The 17,039-nt window shown below is 32.1% G+C and overlaps 1 protein-coding gene across 1 annotated transcript in view; it reads left to right on the plus strand.

The window, feature by feature from the left end:
* The window catches only part of LOC134718118 (deleted in malignant brain tumors 1 protein-like), a 59,534-nt gene extending 43,859 nt beyond the window's left edge, over window positions 1–15,675 (plus strand). Inside the window, exons 16-24 of the mRNA XM_063580610.1 lie at window positions 1,609–1,772; window positions 3,361–3,505; window positions 6,163–6,329; window positions 7,227–7,405; window positions 9,728–9,866; window positions 11,887–12,089; window positions 12,876–13,309; window positions 14,437–14,723; window positions 15,620–15,675. Of these exons, the coding sequence (XP_063436680.1) occupies window positions 1,609–1,772; window positions 3,361–3,505; window positions 6,163–6,329; window positions 7,227–7,405; window positions 9,728–9,866; window positions 11,887–12,089; window positions 12,876–13,309; window positions 14,437–14,723; window positions 15,620–15,675 (1,774 nt within the window). The remainder of the gene's footprint in view (window positions 1–1,608; window positions 1,773–3,360; window positions 3,506–6,162; window positions 6,330–7,226; window positions 7,406–9,727; window positions 9,867–11,886; window positions 12,090–12,875; window positions 13,310–14,436; window positions 14,724–15,619) is intronic.
* The last annotated feature ends 1,364 nt before the right edge of the window (window positions 15,676–17,039 follow it).

A 17,039-nucleotide genomic window follows, 5' to 3' on the forward strand; every position in this document is an offset into this window, starting at 1 on the left:
TTCAAACAATAATAGATGATAGAATACTATGCACGCACCATATACAGTTCTACATATTCAACTTATATTTCTGGAAATATCATTGGTTAAAAGCGACCATTGAAAGAACATGTATATCGTTGGATTATTGTGATAAAAAAACTCATTATAAATACCAGGACTAAACTTAGTATATACGCCAGACGCGCGTTTCGTCTACAAAAGACTCAATGGTGATGCTTGAATCCATGCAAGTTCAAAAGGCCAAAAAAAATACGAAGTTGAAGAGCATTGAGAACTAAAATTCCTAAAAGTTTTGCCATTTACAGCTAAGTTAATATATGTCTGAGGTAAAAAAGCCTTGGAATTTAAAAAATTCCAAAATTTGTAAACCGTATAAAATATTACCATATCAATGACAATTCATGTCAGCACAAACAGTGCTGACTACTGGGCTTGTAATACCCTCGGGAAAATAAATCTCCACCAGCAGTGGCATCGACCCAGTGGTTCAAATACACCCATAATAGATATCAGGACTACATTTAATATATACACCAGACGCACCTTTCGTCTACAAAAGACTCATCGACGCTCGAATCCAAAAAAGTTAAAAAAAGGCCAATAAAGTACGAAGTTGCAGAGCTTTGAGAAAAAAAAATCCTTAAATATTTGCCAAATACAGCTTATGTAATTTATGCCTGAGGTAGAAAAGCCTTAGTATTTAAAAAAAATATAACCATATCAATGACAATTCATGTCAGCACAAAAAGTGCTGACTACTGGGCTTATAATACCCTCGGTGAAATAAATTTCCATCAGCAGTGGCATCGACCTATATATATTACCCCTTTTGTTTTCACGTTTGAATTTATTACACACGTCTAAATTATAGTCCTAGTACCTTTGATAACTATTTACCCCACTGGGTCGAAGCCACTGCTGGTGGACGTTTCGTCCCCGAGGGTATCACCAGCCCAGTAGTCAACACCTCGGTGTTGACATAAAAATCAATAATGAGGTCATTTTTATAAATTTCCTGTTAACAAAATTTGAAATTTTGTCAAAAAAATAAGGAAATTCTTATACAAGTCATAGATAACCTTAGCCGTATTAGGCATAACTTTTTGGGAATTTTGGATTCTCAATGCTCTTCAACTTGTACTTGTTGGGCTTGATAACTATTTTGATATGAGAGTCACTGAGTCTTATGTAGACGAAACGCGCGTCTGGCGTACTTAATTATAATACTGGTACTTTGATAACTATTTGCTCTTCATAGCAAACTTTAATGTTGGGTCTTTGTTTTAGTGGTGTAGTAGGCACTACGATGAACTATGGTTACTCGATCATGTCCATCAGATTAAGCCCAAGCGGATAGTCTCAATTGCAATCATACCACATCCTCTTATATATGTTTAAATTAAGTTATAATGCAGATAATATATCTGTATATATATTTCATATTTTATTATCTTACAATCAATTTTCTAGTTCTCTTAGGGAAACTAAATATACAGTATGTAATTTAATACTAAAAAAGAATAAGACCACATAAATAAAGATAGCGGAATATATAATTAGAAATGGGATCAGCATATGTTTTAATGTTTTCTGCTTTTTTTCTAGGCCACTTGGACAAAGTTTTATTTCATATAAAACAGACAAAAAGATGTACCCCCTTCATTTATCGGAGTTAAACTGTACTGGTGACGAAGTAAACATAGGAATGTGTAAAGGATATTATGATGTTTACAATTGTACTACGGATTCAGTTAGTATTGACTGTTCTGGTAAGTTCAATGAAAGTACGACTAAACAGATGTGAAGTGCATATGTCATAGAGGCAACAAAACGACAATTTGGATCGAGAAACAAGGTTAGAAATTGGCATATTATGTCGACTCAATATGTCAACCATTATATCACCCGGGTAGAAAAGTGTGTTCATTTGCAACTCACCTGGACCAAAGATTTCTTAAACCAAAGTATACAGTCTAATAATCTAAGAAATTTAAACGGAATCGTTTTGTCATGTTAATGAGAGAAAATCATATCTATCTGGAAGCGATATCATTGTATATGTTTTGTTGTGGCTAGCATAATAAATCATGATGATGATAATTAAAAAATAGGTTTGTCAGAATGACCTATCAAGAATGATGACGACAGTCACAACACATCAAACACAGTGAAATCTTATAAAAAAAAAGTTATAGTTTATTTTATGTATTTCCAAACAATAAATGCATTATCATACGAAGCCAGCTTATTGCTAGTTGCTGTATACATGTAAGCTCACACGCAGAACCTTAGTAACAGTCACTTAAACTACCCTCATTTAGGATAATAAGAAGCTAATGGACTCATGAAAGTAAATAGTATCGTGCATGCATTTGCTAGAAAGATACTATAATACCGTCAAGAACCTTTTCAATTTATTTTGGCAGATGGCTACATCCGCACTTTTCTGTTGGGGTTCCATTAATATATCCCCCGTGAACTAGAAATTAATGAAACTACAGACACGGCTTCCGCCGCCTCATTTTTAGATATATACCTCGAATTGTTAAATATACATTCATTTTAGTACCAGAATCTATGACAACCGAGACGATTTAAATTTTGAAATAATTAATTTTCCCCATCTTAGTAGCAATTTACCAACTTAAATGCATACGGGATATATATTTCCCAACTTATTCGATATTCCAGAACTTGCAGCTCCTTTTCAGATTTTGTAAAACGTCATCAGTGTCTTAGCAGAAAGTTGATGAACCAGGGGTGCTTCAACGAACGTCTCATTCCTTTTCTGAAAAAGTTCATCGGAAGGTACAAATACCTTGCTGATAACTATTCCTCATCAACTTCACAAATGATACATGATGGTCTTGGTGTATAGATTGTGTGAACTGCCGCTGTTTATCATCTTAATAACGTGTTATGGTGTGCTTTTTACGTGCTACTTTTTGTAATTTGTTGGTACATATGACGTAAGTATGTACTTGGAACATCCCATCATATATGTTATTGTTCTATAATATATTCTTTATGTTATTGTTTTATTATGATATTGAAAATACTTTAAACGACAATATTATTGTATATCTCTTAATATGTGACGTAACAATCAGCAACACGTAACTGTCTACTCGAGTTGATGTAAACCTCGCCATACAGTCATTTGGGTTGATTTTAAATACATATATAAGTAGCAATGCATGTGGTTGTTTAATTTTATATTACTTTTTTGTGCTTTATTTTTACTCCTTAATGACGTTATAATAAGATAACTAATATTACATGTTAAGTCATACGTGATTATACAAGATTTATATGTCCTAATCATTAGTTATAAAGTACTGTACATTTAAATTTCAGGTGGAATACAGGTCCGGCTACAAAATGGAACCAATCAATTTGAAGGAAGAGTAGAAATATTTCTTGGCGGAGAATGGAAAACGCTGTGTGATTCAAGTTGGAATAACTACGATGCAAACGCAATTTGTTCCTCCCTTGGTGTTGGGTATGCAGAGGGTTTCTATTTTAACATGTTTAAGAATATGTCTCATCGTGAACCATGAATTATGATGGTTTATCTTATTTACTTATTCTTAAAATACACTTTTTTGAATTCCTTGTCTATACTTTAAGTCATAAAGTGTAGCATCTTTTCATATATGATTTTTTACACACAAATAAGGTAAGTCTGAACCATCATTGAAGATACATTTACCGTAAAAATACGCATATGGTGACAAATAATAGTAGGCATGACACAACATAGAAAACTAAAGACATAGCGTCAGGAATCCCACCAAAAACGCGGGGTGATCTTAGATGCTCCGGAAGGGTTAGCAGATCCTGGTCCACATGTGGCATCTGTCGTGCTGCTCATGTGATTACAAACCCGGTAAAAAGTGTAATTCGGTAGGTCACTTTCATGAAAGGGAAGGGAATTTTAGTAACGACATAAGGAAAATATTCCATATCATCTGTGAAACGGTTATTCCATAACGGTCAATTGGACGTAAAATTAACGAAGGGATGATTTCAACTTCACCATTTGGAACTTTTGATGCAGTAGCTTCCTTGTAAGCAGCAACCCACTATTTGGAAAATTATGATAGGAAATACTAGCACGGGCATATCGTAACAATTATAAGAGACATATAATATATGATATGCACAGTGAAAATTATATCATAACCTAGGATATGAGTTTCGGTTCTCTATAAGACAACAACTAATAAAAATCTTAAATTACGGGTGACCATTTGGTCTTCGATAATGAGTGAATACAGTAAGGCAATATGTTTTTTGCATCTTTAAAAAGATTAATAGCATTATAAAATTAACCCTTATGTTATTACACAGATACGTATTTAATGACACTACACCACGGGAAGCTAGAGTTTCAAAAGTACTGATATCTAGAATATATCTCATGGTTATTGAGATATTGGTTTTTTTTTGGAAATTTTATCCGGCTTTTTTTTTTTCAACCAAAATATTTTAATTTTGTATCGCTGTCCATAAAGTCATAAGAAACGAGTGACCGGTGAAAAAAATGTTCTCCCTATTCTTGAACCAATGCATACAAACTTCATAAACTTAGTCTTCTGTGCACGAATTTATCATTTTTTTCGCATAAATTTCGAATAATCGTCAATTTTTTTTCAATCGGTCAGTGTTGTTGTGAAAATATGGCAAGTAATAAAAGTTTTGAAGCCGAAGTTAAACGATTGTCACCTGATTGTCAACAATCAATAAAAAATCAACAAAAAACTTGGAAATTGAGCACGTGTTTATCATGAATTTCAGACAATAGTTTATATCAAAGACATCCATGCGTATTGCGATCACCGGATTTTAACGAGATAGGTCACACTGAGGTCACTTTGCATACGGAAAATATGTCGGTGAATTGCTTCCTGGAATAAAATAAAGTAAACCTCTTCTTATTATAAATAAATTAAAAAATTTCTTCAGAAAAAAAGTATATATACATAAGTTTTATAATGACAACTATCTATTGAGTTACAACAAACAGATGCATTATTGTTTTTTTAATTTGAGGTTTCTAATGACTTTAAACTTTTTTTGTACTGTTATATTTATAAGTTTTTAAACCTGTCATAGATGTAATCATTTTGCCCCAGCCGACGTTTGTATCATTTGCACTCAAATTAAATTGTCTTTCTACAATCATTTTGAAAAAAAGAGTTTTCATTCAATTGCGTTGTCCAAAAAGAACTAAAGGGCGGAAATGTTAAGAATCTTTGATTTGCCCATTTGAAAAATGAAGCATTGTTTGATTCATAGTCAGACTTATTCATGTGATTTTTGTACACTTCTCAAATCAAACATACGATTTGCTATTCATAAAAGTTTGCGTAATACAACATACACTCAACATGATAATTGCAAACAAAAGTACTACAACATATTTCTCACTCACAGCTATAATTTATTTTTTTTCCAAAATGGTTTGAATAACTTCTAACACTAAACATAACGGAAAAAAATTTGCTTTAAAATGAAAATAAAGACAATATATTAAAACACATTTCAAGGTCCATTAGAATTGAAAATGTGTTTTTTTTCCCAAACAAATAGGGAATTTTAATTAACCCTGATATCAAACGTTGTGATCAGACAACATGAACAAATTTGTGATATTAATTAAACCTAAAAATCACACCTAAAGATAACTAATATGATTTGTAGTCGTATTCGAACTTTTCTACATTGGCTTGAGGTATAGGGGGAGGGTTGAGATCTCACAAACATGTTAAACCCCGCCGCATTTTTGCGCCTGTCCCACGTCAGGAGCCTCTGGCCTTTGTTAGTCTTGTATCGTTTTAATTGTAGTTTCTTGTGTACAATTTGGAAATTAGTGTGGCGTTCATTATCACTGAACTAGTATATATTTTTTAGGGGCCAGCTGAAGGACGCCTCCGGGTGCGGGAATTTCACGCTACATTGAAGACCTGTTGGTGACCTTCTGCTGATGTTTTTCTCTCTGGTCGGGTTGTTGTCTCTTTGACACATTCCCCATTTCCATTCTCAATTTTACCTTCATTGTAGTCCTTTATGGTCAGAAAGCTTCTTCTGTATTTTTTTCCATTTTTTGTCATAATTGCTAATTCTCCATGAAACTATTCTGAAACAACTTTACAGAAAATCTACACCGGTGGTACTATCTAATGCACATTATGGACATGGGAATACCTCGAGAGTAATAGCAGATTTAGGTTGTGCTGGATGGGAAGATCATATTGGTCAGTGCAATATTCAAGACAGAGGTTCATGTTCGCATACTGAAGACGCTGGTGTCCAATGTGTCGGTACGATGTTATACCAATTGATAGTTAGTAATGAGGTGATGAGGTCGGAGTTACTTAGAAAAAGAAAATAGTTTATCCTCACTAACCAACGAATTAAACAACCCTTGTGATCACGCTCACATGCAAGTAACCCACGCCCCTTAATTGTCACTGGTAAAACAAAATCGCACCAGATTCAAATTCAAAGACTCATTACTTTACCAGAATCAATTAAAAAAACGTTTCAGTAGTATATCTAGATCAAAATTCTTAGTTCAAAGGGTCATAACTCATAGAAAAAATATGTCTTTTATGATTTTATATCGATATGCACTTCTACATAGTATGTCCTTATTGTCTACAAAGTCTCATGAAATTCTGTTGTGTGGTCGCGATAACAAAAATAAGTCTGATGGACTGTATTTAAAATGAGGACAATAATTTTAAAGGGGCATTACTCCAAGACCAAAAAAATGAATCATAATTTTCTGTCGATATGCACATCTACATAGTTTTTCCTTATTATCAACAAGTTAAACAAAATACTATTATGTGATTTCCGAACAGCTGCGTTGACAATAATAGAACTAACGGATGGACGAACGGACATACAGATGAAGGTACAGACAACCAGAAAGGCAGGCGAGTCAAAAACAATAAACCCAACGCAACAAATTGCGTAGGGTATAGTTTATTTCGATATCATAAAATACGTGCGTTTATTATAAACACTAGCAAATGAACACTCACACCACATCTTCCTATATCTATTCTATTATACTTTATTACTGCTATCAATTTCGATATATGATAACACCATATTTCTGTAATGGTGTAACACTCATTGAACTGGATCTGTAAAGAACCTTTAAGTTTAAAAGACAGCAACATTGTTTTATCTTGTAATTATATTTGTAGACTGCTTTGAAGAGTTTACAACAGAATCAGGTGTTATAACATCCAAAAACTATCCGAGTTCCTTCTCGGAGCGAAAGGACTGTATTTTTGTGATAAAACCTCAGAAACAAACCTCAACAAAATCTGAGTATGTTTTATCTATAGAAGATTTACACATCCAAATATTTAGAAACATTGAGGTATGGTTATTAACTAGGTTACATACTACTACACTGTCAATACCTTTCTCCTTAAAAAACGTAGTGAATATACAAATAGGAACGTGATTTAGAAACATTTGTTTATGATAAAATAAAGAGAAGGATAAAGTGTAAATTAGATATTATTTCACGGTTATATAAAAATCAAACAAACGAAACATTGTAAAATATAGAATACACATAAATATCGAGAAAAAACAGAAATGCTTACTTTGGACATGTAGAAATTGACAATGAGGGTCAGTTGAAGGCAAAACTTTATGACAAAAGGGATAATTTCAGCTTCCCAATTGTGAATTTTCCATTACTTTGTAGCAACATTACTGCAGCGCCTGCATACAGAGTATGTATTTCTCAATTGATCCGATACCCCGGACATGTATGTCCTATCATGATTTCCTTGATAGAGGATTGCTGCTCACAAGGAAGCTTTTTAAACAAGTAAAAAAAAGTGAAGTTGAAGTCACCCCTTCGTAAATTTTACGGCCGCCATCAGGAGTTGGTTGACTGTTATGGAATAACCGTTTCACAGATGTAATCGGATATATTTCTTTTATCGTAAAAACAATATCACCTACCGAAGTAGACTATTTACCAGGTTTGTCATCACATGAGCAACATGACGTATGTCACATGTGGAGTAAGATCTGCCAACCTCTCGGAGCACCAGTTTTTGATTGAGTTCGTGTTTTTTTAGTCTGCAATTTTCTTTGTTGTGTGTGGTGTTCTAATATTTTTATATTTGTTTTTTTTTCTGTTTTAGCCATTGTGTTGTCGGTTAATTTTCGATCTATGATTTAAACTGTCCCTCTGATATCTTTCGCTCCTCCTTTACTTTAAATGAATTTTATTTGTCTCTTTAAAATCGTTACTGATACTAGGTCATTCATTATAATGAATTCTATCAAAACCTACAATTTTGTGGAACTTAATAATTATTAGAAAACCACATGGAAAATTGAAAAAAAAGAAACCTTAAAGAAACAATGCACACTGCTTTCCTTCATTAATTGTCCACATCATTGAATTAAAATGTAGTTCTTCATATTTTGGTTAGCTCAAAAATTAAACAAATCATACCAAAGATCAAATTATCAGTATGTAAGAGTTTCTCATTGACTTTTTTGTTTAAATTAAATGTAGTAATTTCCATTATGGTCGTCTCAATTGCAATGGGAACCACCTGTGTATCTTCCCTGTCCGACCATTTCTTTTTTCCAGGTGAATCGAAATTCTGTCAGACTCTTGAAGAAAGGAGATAAAAGAAACTGGTTTATCTGAATTAACATACATCATTGAATTGTTTGATTTGATTACTATAAAGGTCGGAGATACAGCTCCTCTCCAGCATTTTTAGACATTTATCTCGAATTTGACAACAGTGGCAACCTCAGTACAAAAATATATGACTACCGGGACGATTTCCATTTGACTAGATAACTTTTCTTCGTGTTTTCAAAGATACAAAATGCTCCTGCTTTTTTAATAGAGATTACTCAACTCCTACAACATTTGAGAGCTTGGAGCTGCTCAGACTTTGTCAAACTCATCTGCGTCTGAGGAGAAAACAGGGTTTTGTCAAAGAACGTCTCGACTTTTAGTCAGTGGTGTTGTATGCCTTGGATGTTTGTTTACATGTGATGTTGGATCCCAATTATTGTCACATTTTCATATTATTTATTTTTGGGTTGCTCAAACAGTGTTAGTTAGCCAGCCAAATGTTTGTACCTAGTCAGATATATTACAGTTTTTTATCATTTTTTTAATGATTGATAGCGTTTTATTTTCTCAGTTCTTATCTGTACTGTATATTATCTTCGATATTCAAATGTTATTCTGGTGTTCTAGAAGTTTGCAAAGCTTCAACCCTAACCATAAAACCGAAAATGTATAGATAATATCAATTCGGTTGATGTGTTTGCTTTTGACATCTGTTAGGAACCTTCTGATAAGAAGTTACAGTATTGTTTGTTATTTTACTTTTTACGTTACGAAGTAAGTATTTGGATTAATCTGTTTAATTAACTTTTCGATCCGCATCATCACATGTCTGTCGCAATTAAGGAAACGGTTGTGTTTGATCTACCAAAAAGTCAGATGTTCTACTGGCCTTTTAAATTCAGCTTTCATGAATGATTTACTACTAAATATGCCATTCTGATCATCGTAAAAACGGAATGTAAATCAAACGCCTAGATTAGTTTATAGTGTAAGATGTGTTTCAAGCACTTCTCCGGTTGAATTCAGTTTTGTATAATTCAAATAAGGCAGTAAATTACAATATTTTTTCATATATTGCAGATAAGAGAAGGCGTTCGTGGAATTGTTCTACAAAATGTTCAATATTATCCAACTACAGATAAAATTATTGGCAAAGAGTTCTACATCCGATATACAAATACAAACTACTATGCTGATAGATATAAGATAACATGGAAAGGTATGTAGTTTTAGACATTGTCATATTAGAATACACCAGTGCACATACTACATGATTCTATGATAAGCTTTCATTTGAGATACGAGCAACATCAAGTCTTACTTAGACATTATTGTCAAACGACAGGACAAACAGACCAAAAAAACATAATGCCCATAGGTGGAGCATAAATACAATTTTTAAAATTTTGAAAACCTGAGTTTGAATAGATTTGATAATTATCTTGTTTTAAGTAGATATCACGAAAACATATCTTTGTAGTTTTTGTTTTTATCTGCAATGAAATCCATTATTTCTTACTTTCTGTTTTATTTTGTCTTTTGATTAAAGATGTAATAATTTCTTTAAACTTAATGCGACAACTCAATCCCAAAACACCAGCATTTCTTGACCATCACAGTACGTCGTTATTTATGCCCTACCCACGATAGTAGAGGAACATTAAGTGTTCACATCTGTTGGTCCGCCTGTCTGTCTACTTTATGCTAAAGTTTTGTGTTATGGTAGTTGTTGATGAAGTAGAAATTCAATGAACTTGAAAATTTGTACATATGTTCCCTAGGATATTTTCTTTCTAATTTTAATTCCAAGTTAGAGTTTTTAGGGTTTTTGTACAAGTTAAAACAAAATATGAACCGCTAAACACAAATGGATGATGCAAGCACACAGTCTTTTGTTTAACTTATTTCTGTCATATTTTCACAACTTCATGATACAGTCTACTACTGAGCATTGATACAAAAAAACAAAACATTATAAGAACACAAAACACTTTTTATTGAAATGGTTTTGGAATGAGGAGAAAAATAAAATATGAATTTCAACCATTCAAGGTTCCTAATTTTAGTTTGAGGACAAAGAGAATAAATTAAATGTTAAGTTGAGGTATATAAATATTGATTTAAGACATTAAACAAATACATTTTAGAAGATAACCTTTTATCACTTGGTGCAAGAAGGTTTGTATAAAAAACTCATCACTTGTACAAAAACCCTGTACAGACTATAATGTGTACAAACTTACATCTTGTAAACAACATATATATCATGTGTTTTTAATGAGAGTATCTGCCGCAACTTTCGCGTTATCAGTTGCACTCTAATTTATACAATTGAATTGTCAATAAAAACAAAGCTAAGAGAATTGAAAGTCAAGATACAACAATATGCTTAATCTAGCTAAGGTAAAATTTGGGTACTAATGCCTTCGTGTTTTCAATGATTTCAAAATTCAAACAACACAAATAAATGTAAAGACGTGATCAAATTCACCATATTTTGATAACATCGTGTTACAACTGGGCAAACAGACCGGTATTTTATTAATGCTTACATGGTGTCTGTATTATTATTATTATTATTCGTGTTTGGCTTGATTGATAGCATTTATCTTTTCTCGTTATATTAACAATTTTCTTAATACATATGTTCATCTTTAGTCAGTCGGTAATGCACATGTGTTGAGTTATTGACACAAGAAGATTCCTCTTAAACCTTTGTCTTTAACTTTCAATGAGTTGTGAACTTTTGCTCAAAGTTGTTAAATATACGATGTTAACTGACGAGTGTTATCCAATTCATCTTGAGGCTGTCACAAGAGGCAATGAATAATGACAGTGGCCTCCTTCTAATTTAATGTTATTTATTAAAAATTTGTTCTGAATTTCAAAATTCCATACTGTGTGAATCACACCTTGACAACTAATATTTTAAAAATACCAGTTGATGTTGAGACATCATTTTATTTGCAAGCTATTCAGATGTTCTAAATGTATTTTTTTACCTTAAGTATCATTTGCCTGTTTGTACATACCTGATCGTACTCGTTTTCAATACGACGTTTGCATGTACCTCTGTCTTTTTTTTCTTATCGTTGTCCACATTCGAAATTAAGATGAAGACTTTTGATTTGTTATTGTAAAATTTTCAGATGATGTTCCGCTGGCTTCTCGTCATTAAGTGTTATTTCTATTGTTTATAAATTATATCCGTTAAATGCAGTTTATTTTATTTTGCATAGCCTTAGAAAGACGGGATGCCATTGAGGTAGGATGTGGACCTGCTTCATGGGATATAGCAGTAAACATGACGATAATGAAAAAGCTATACCCAGATACTATTCGGGAATTAATATATTTCCCTGATGCTAGCTGTAAAGGTGTGTGGAGAGATGACACACTATTCTTTTCACATAAATACACAGAATGTGGAACCCTACGAGAGGTAGTATAGTCTGTAAAATAAGATTTCTTTCATTTCTTGCTTTATTGCAACACCCTAATCATATTGTAATAATATTGCGAACACAAATTAGGGCGATACAAATATATCAATTTGATTTCATCCATATTGGTAACTTTTTTTCGGGTTTCTCTGAATTTACTTGATCAGATAATATTCGAGTTTTACCTTTACCTCGTTACTTTTAAGGCAATACTAAAGGTGTTAATTTTATTATTTTACGAAATGATGTAGTTAAATGGAACCACATGCCACTTCAAAAGCAAAAAAAAAAACCCGAATTGACGGGAAAATATACATCTATTTTACTTAGGTATCAAATAAAGAGACTGAAGATTTTTTTGTTTCGATATCAAAATAGAGCACAGATTATTTTGTTAAATTTCATCCCTTGTAAGGATCATACTGTGCCATTCAGGATTAAATTCTTCTGTCTAGACAAAATATTCGAAATGTGGATCTTTATATATGGAGCAGTTTTATCATGATCAGGGTTTCCTCTAGGTAAATTTTCTTTTTCGTCACCTTTTTCGCCTGCCCAATATGTTTTTCTCCAAATTGTCCTCCTTTCTAACAAAACCAGCTTGACCAATTGCTTTCTTTTGTGGTTTTAAGATTTTTTGTTTAAATCTGGATTATAATGAATAAACACTAAACTTTTGCAGATACTATAAAATTAAAATGTAGTTCATGAAATCATATTTTGTTTACTTTTAGAAACACGAGATTCATCTTTGACAAGTTTATTGGATGTATATTTTATTGTAGGATAAAGTGAACAGTGTTTTATATAAGAATCGACTGATGTACCCAGAAGCCAGTTCACCTAACCCGATAGTTATACGTCATTTTCGTTGGACAGTAGATGTTGATTGTGAACTTTCGAAGATAAACAGTGCAACAGTTAATTTCCATCCGAACGAAATACTTTCAACTACTGTTTCGTCGTTCCATGGCGGGCATAGTAATGTGGACCATATATCTGGGTCAGGAAAAGAAAGTGTTATAATTGCCTTTTATAAAGATCAGCATTTCTTACAACAGATCAATGGAAATCCACTTCAAATCAATATTGGTGAAAATATATATGTCAAGATCAAAACATATGCGACAGACAACTATAAAATGAGACTTCATTCATGTGTAGCGAAACCACAATCTTATTCATCAGCTGCGTATGCATATCCTCTCATAAAAGATGGGTAAGGCGCTTTACAATTCATTTGATTTATATTTAAAGTCCCTTATACAGGAATCGATTTACATCTTTAAATCAACAAATTGAAGATGAATAGCTAAAGATAAAGTTCAAAAAATAAATGAGGTTTTAAGTAACTTGCAGGCCTACCTCTTTGCAATTTGTCCAATCTTACTTTCTATACATTTCTCGGAAAATGATTGGTTAAAATCGTCTGCGTGGAGACTGTGTTTATTCCATATTAGTCTAGTAGCATGAGTAGGGAGACGGGGCTTATTTCAATACACGGTCAGTAGTGGAGTTACGACTTTGGCTTTATTTGATTATTCAAATGTATTGAAAGTTCTGTTTAATATTGTTATATCACAGTTGTTGATATTAAATTGCTATTGTTGGCATTAGTTTTGTTTAGAACATTGCACACTTTAATATAAAAATAAGAAGAGGTGGTATGATTGCAAACGAGAAAACTCTAGTCTTAATTCAGCAAATAAAGATAGTCGGTAAGATAAATTCATTACATAGTGCTAGTCACCCCATATGGAATTTACTGACCCTGTACATGCTGTATACATCGTATTAGGTCACTATATAACTAATATTGTGAAATAATTTATATCGATATGTTTCAACAGCAAAGTCACCTAATATATTAACTATATCATTATAATTCAAACCATAACGTATTGATAGTTGAAAATATGAGGCATATGCATACGTTCAATCATTTTTAAACGATAAGGAAGATTTTGATGCCAATGATATAGTATTGTGGAGTGTAAAGATATGCTATCAGATTTGAATTGCTTAGCTTTACTCAGATAAATGTATGCAATTCATTGACATGTATTTTCTTTGCAATTTACAACATCTTGCCCATTTGACCAGTACTGTATTTTTATCAAGCAAATATTCACAATACGACTTAATGATACAATTTTGTCGCTATTTGAATCCTAAATTCATAAAACAAAATGCACGAGGAAGTAAATTTATTAGATCACATTTTCAAATGAATGTTACGTACTTAGATATTTATCAGAAAAGTAAAAATCCTTTAATTCTCATTCGAAACCTTATATTTTTCAAGCGATTTAAAAAACCATTTTATTTTTAATTTTATCATTTCAGCTGTCCTACAGAGAGCACAACACAAATCATCAGTCAAACAACACACGAGACAACATTTGTATTTAGCTCTTTTGAATTTCAAACAAAAAAAGATAACGTATTTGTTGAATGCAATGCCACATTTTGTCTAACGGGAGACAACTCCATCGCTTGTCAACAAGCCTGTCATACCAAAAGAAGTGTCGTCAGAATTCCCGATACATCTTTCAAAGAAGTAGGATACAGTCCTGTGTTTCGTGTATTATATATGGAAGATTCAAGCAAACGTCCGCATGATGTAAAACACAGTAAGCTGTGCAATGTATATATTGAACATATACAAGATATATGCTAATTGAAAATCATATTTTAACAAAAACTTTGCGGTATGGGTTTTGTTTATTGTTGAAGGCCGTATTTTACGTGTTGTTGTCAATTTCTATAATATTATCATTTGGTTACTGATGGCAAATTGCCTCATTAGCATTCATGCATTTTATATACGCAGGATTAACACACACAATAAAATAAAATAAAATGCAATACTCTCAGGGTGCGAGGTTGAAAGAATAAACATGATGTAAAGCAAACTATATTTGGCCTGTACAAAGGATACATGTGGAGTATTTCTAGGAATTAGCCCATTCGGTTGCAAACGAGGTTTCGAAGTAAATGTCTAATGTTGAAATCTCAAGTCTTAAATGTTCTCTTCTGACCTAACAAGGACTATTTCTAGGAATCAATGAAACATAACAAAAGTCAGTAAATTCTGAAATTCATTTTAATTTTTAGAATGCGCTCATTTCACTTTATCATAACCATTTATACTCTTATCTAAAATGTGTATAGCTCTGAATAAAAGTAATATTGTATTTAATAATGACAAAATCCCATTGCGAAGATAAAGTCTACCAACCAACACTTTGACAATGTGTAACATTGTTGTACTTTGCAAAGGATCGATGTTTGCACATCAAACAAACGTTCAACAGACAAGAATTCTTTATTGCATCAGCACCGTAACTTAAAACGAAGCTTATCTATTATTATTATTATTATTATTATTATTATTATTATTATTATTATTATTATTATTATTATTATTATTATTATTATTATTATCATTTCTCTTTCGTTCTGTTAATATTATCAGTATCGTACAATTCAATTTCGACCAATTAATTTTATTTATATTTTATTTCAGTTGTGGACCAACAAAAAGTTCTGGATGAAGAGGACTCTATAATATCTGAAATATGAAAACAATAATTTGATAACAAATACCACTGATGAATGTGATTTAAGTTTTTAGATATAGAAATTCTTTCTTTATTTTGTAATTAATCGAAAAAACACAATATTTATCTATTTGTTCAACGTTTAATGTAGTTGCACATATGTTTGGCAGTAAACTTCTTCAATCATCTTTTTGAATTGATAGATTGGACAATGAGTTTGATAACAAAACCTTAGAATCAATCGAACAAAAATTGAATATTCGTTAATGAGAATTCAATCAAACCAAAGAAACAAAATACATGTAATAATGACAACAAAAAATACAGGCTTGATGACATCTAATTATCATCTAAGAAAAAAAAGTTGTACTGGTTTGTAACACTATCATTCATAATTCTAATGCAATATCGTTTTAACGTTCATTTTGATTGGATAACGTCATAAATGTTCATGGCATCAATTCAAAACTGATGCTATGAAAACATTTGCTCAAACGCAGACGACGTTTGGGAACATCAAATGACCAATTTATGCCGTCGGGGCTTAACATACAAAACAGTTAAATCTCCTAATTGATAATCAGTCAACAAGCGAGTTAACATCTAAATACACAGATCGATCCACTGACTAAATTACACAGAAATTAGAAAAAAAAGTCCAAACGTTTTTAATACTAATAAGGCTTTTCTTCCTCATGCATAGATTACCTTAGCTGTTTTTTGCAACACTTTTAGGAATTTTTTATCTCAATGCTCTTCAACTTCGTACTTTATTTGGGTTTTTTTTTTTTTTTACTTTTTTGGATTCGAGCGTCACTGATGAGTCTTTTGCAGACGAAACGCGCATCTGGCGTATACAAAAAATTTTGTCCTCGTATCTATGATGAGTTTATTTTAACTATCCCTATCATCAAATTTTATAAAACAATCTCTGTTGGCCTTCATGTATGTGTTGTATAGGAATTTCACTAATCTCTCGGTAGTATTTGAAATTAAGTAGTTTTTTTTTGTCTTATGCTTGTACCATATGTTAACTATTTTTATCTTTTAATTGTTATGAGCTTCAAAGAAGAGCAATAATTGACGACGGCAAATGTGTAATGGTTAGTTGAGTTGTTTTTTAAAAGACAGTCTGTATACCTATAAGAACAATGTGTGCTCCTTTTCTTGTTCAAGTTTTCCTTTTCCCCTCATATCGCTTATTAGATCTTCTTACATTAAAGAATGTGATTTTTATATGACTCTCTACTCGTCATAAGCATAATAAATAAAGCCAATAAAAGTATGCCGCTGTTCGAAATTCATAAATCGGTAGGAAAAAAAAACCCAAATCCGGGTTACAAACTTAAACTGAGGGAAGCGCATTAAATATAAGAGGAGAACAAG

Source organism: Mytilus trossulus, chromosome 5, assembly GCF_036588685.1.
Source record: "Mytilus trossulus isolate FHL-02 chromosome 5, PNRI_Mtr1.1.1.hap1, whole genome shotgun sequence".
Classification (NCBI taxonomy): Eukaryota; Metazoa; Mollusca; class Bivalvia; order Mytilida; family Mytilidae; genus Mytilus; species Mytilus trossulus.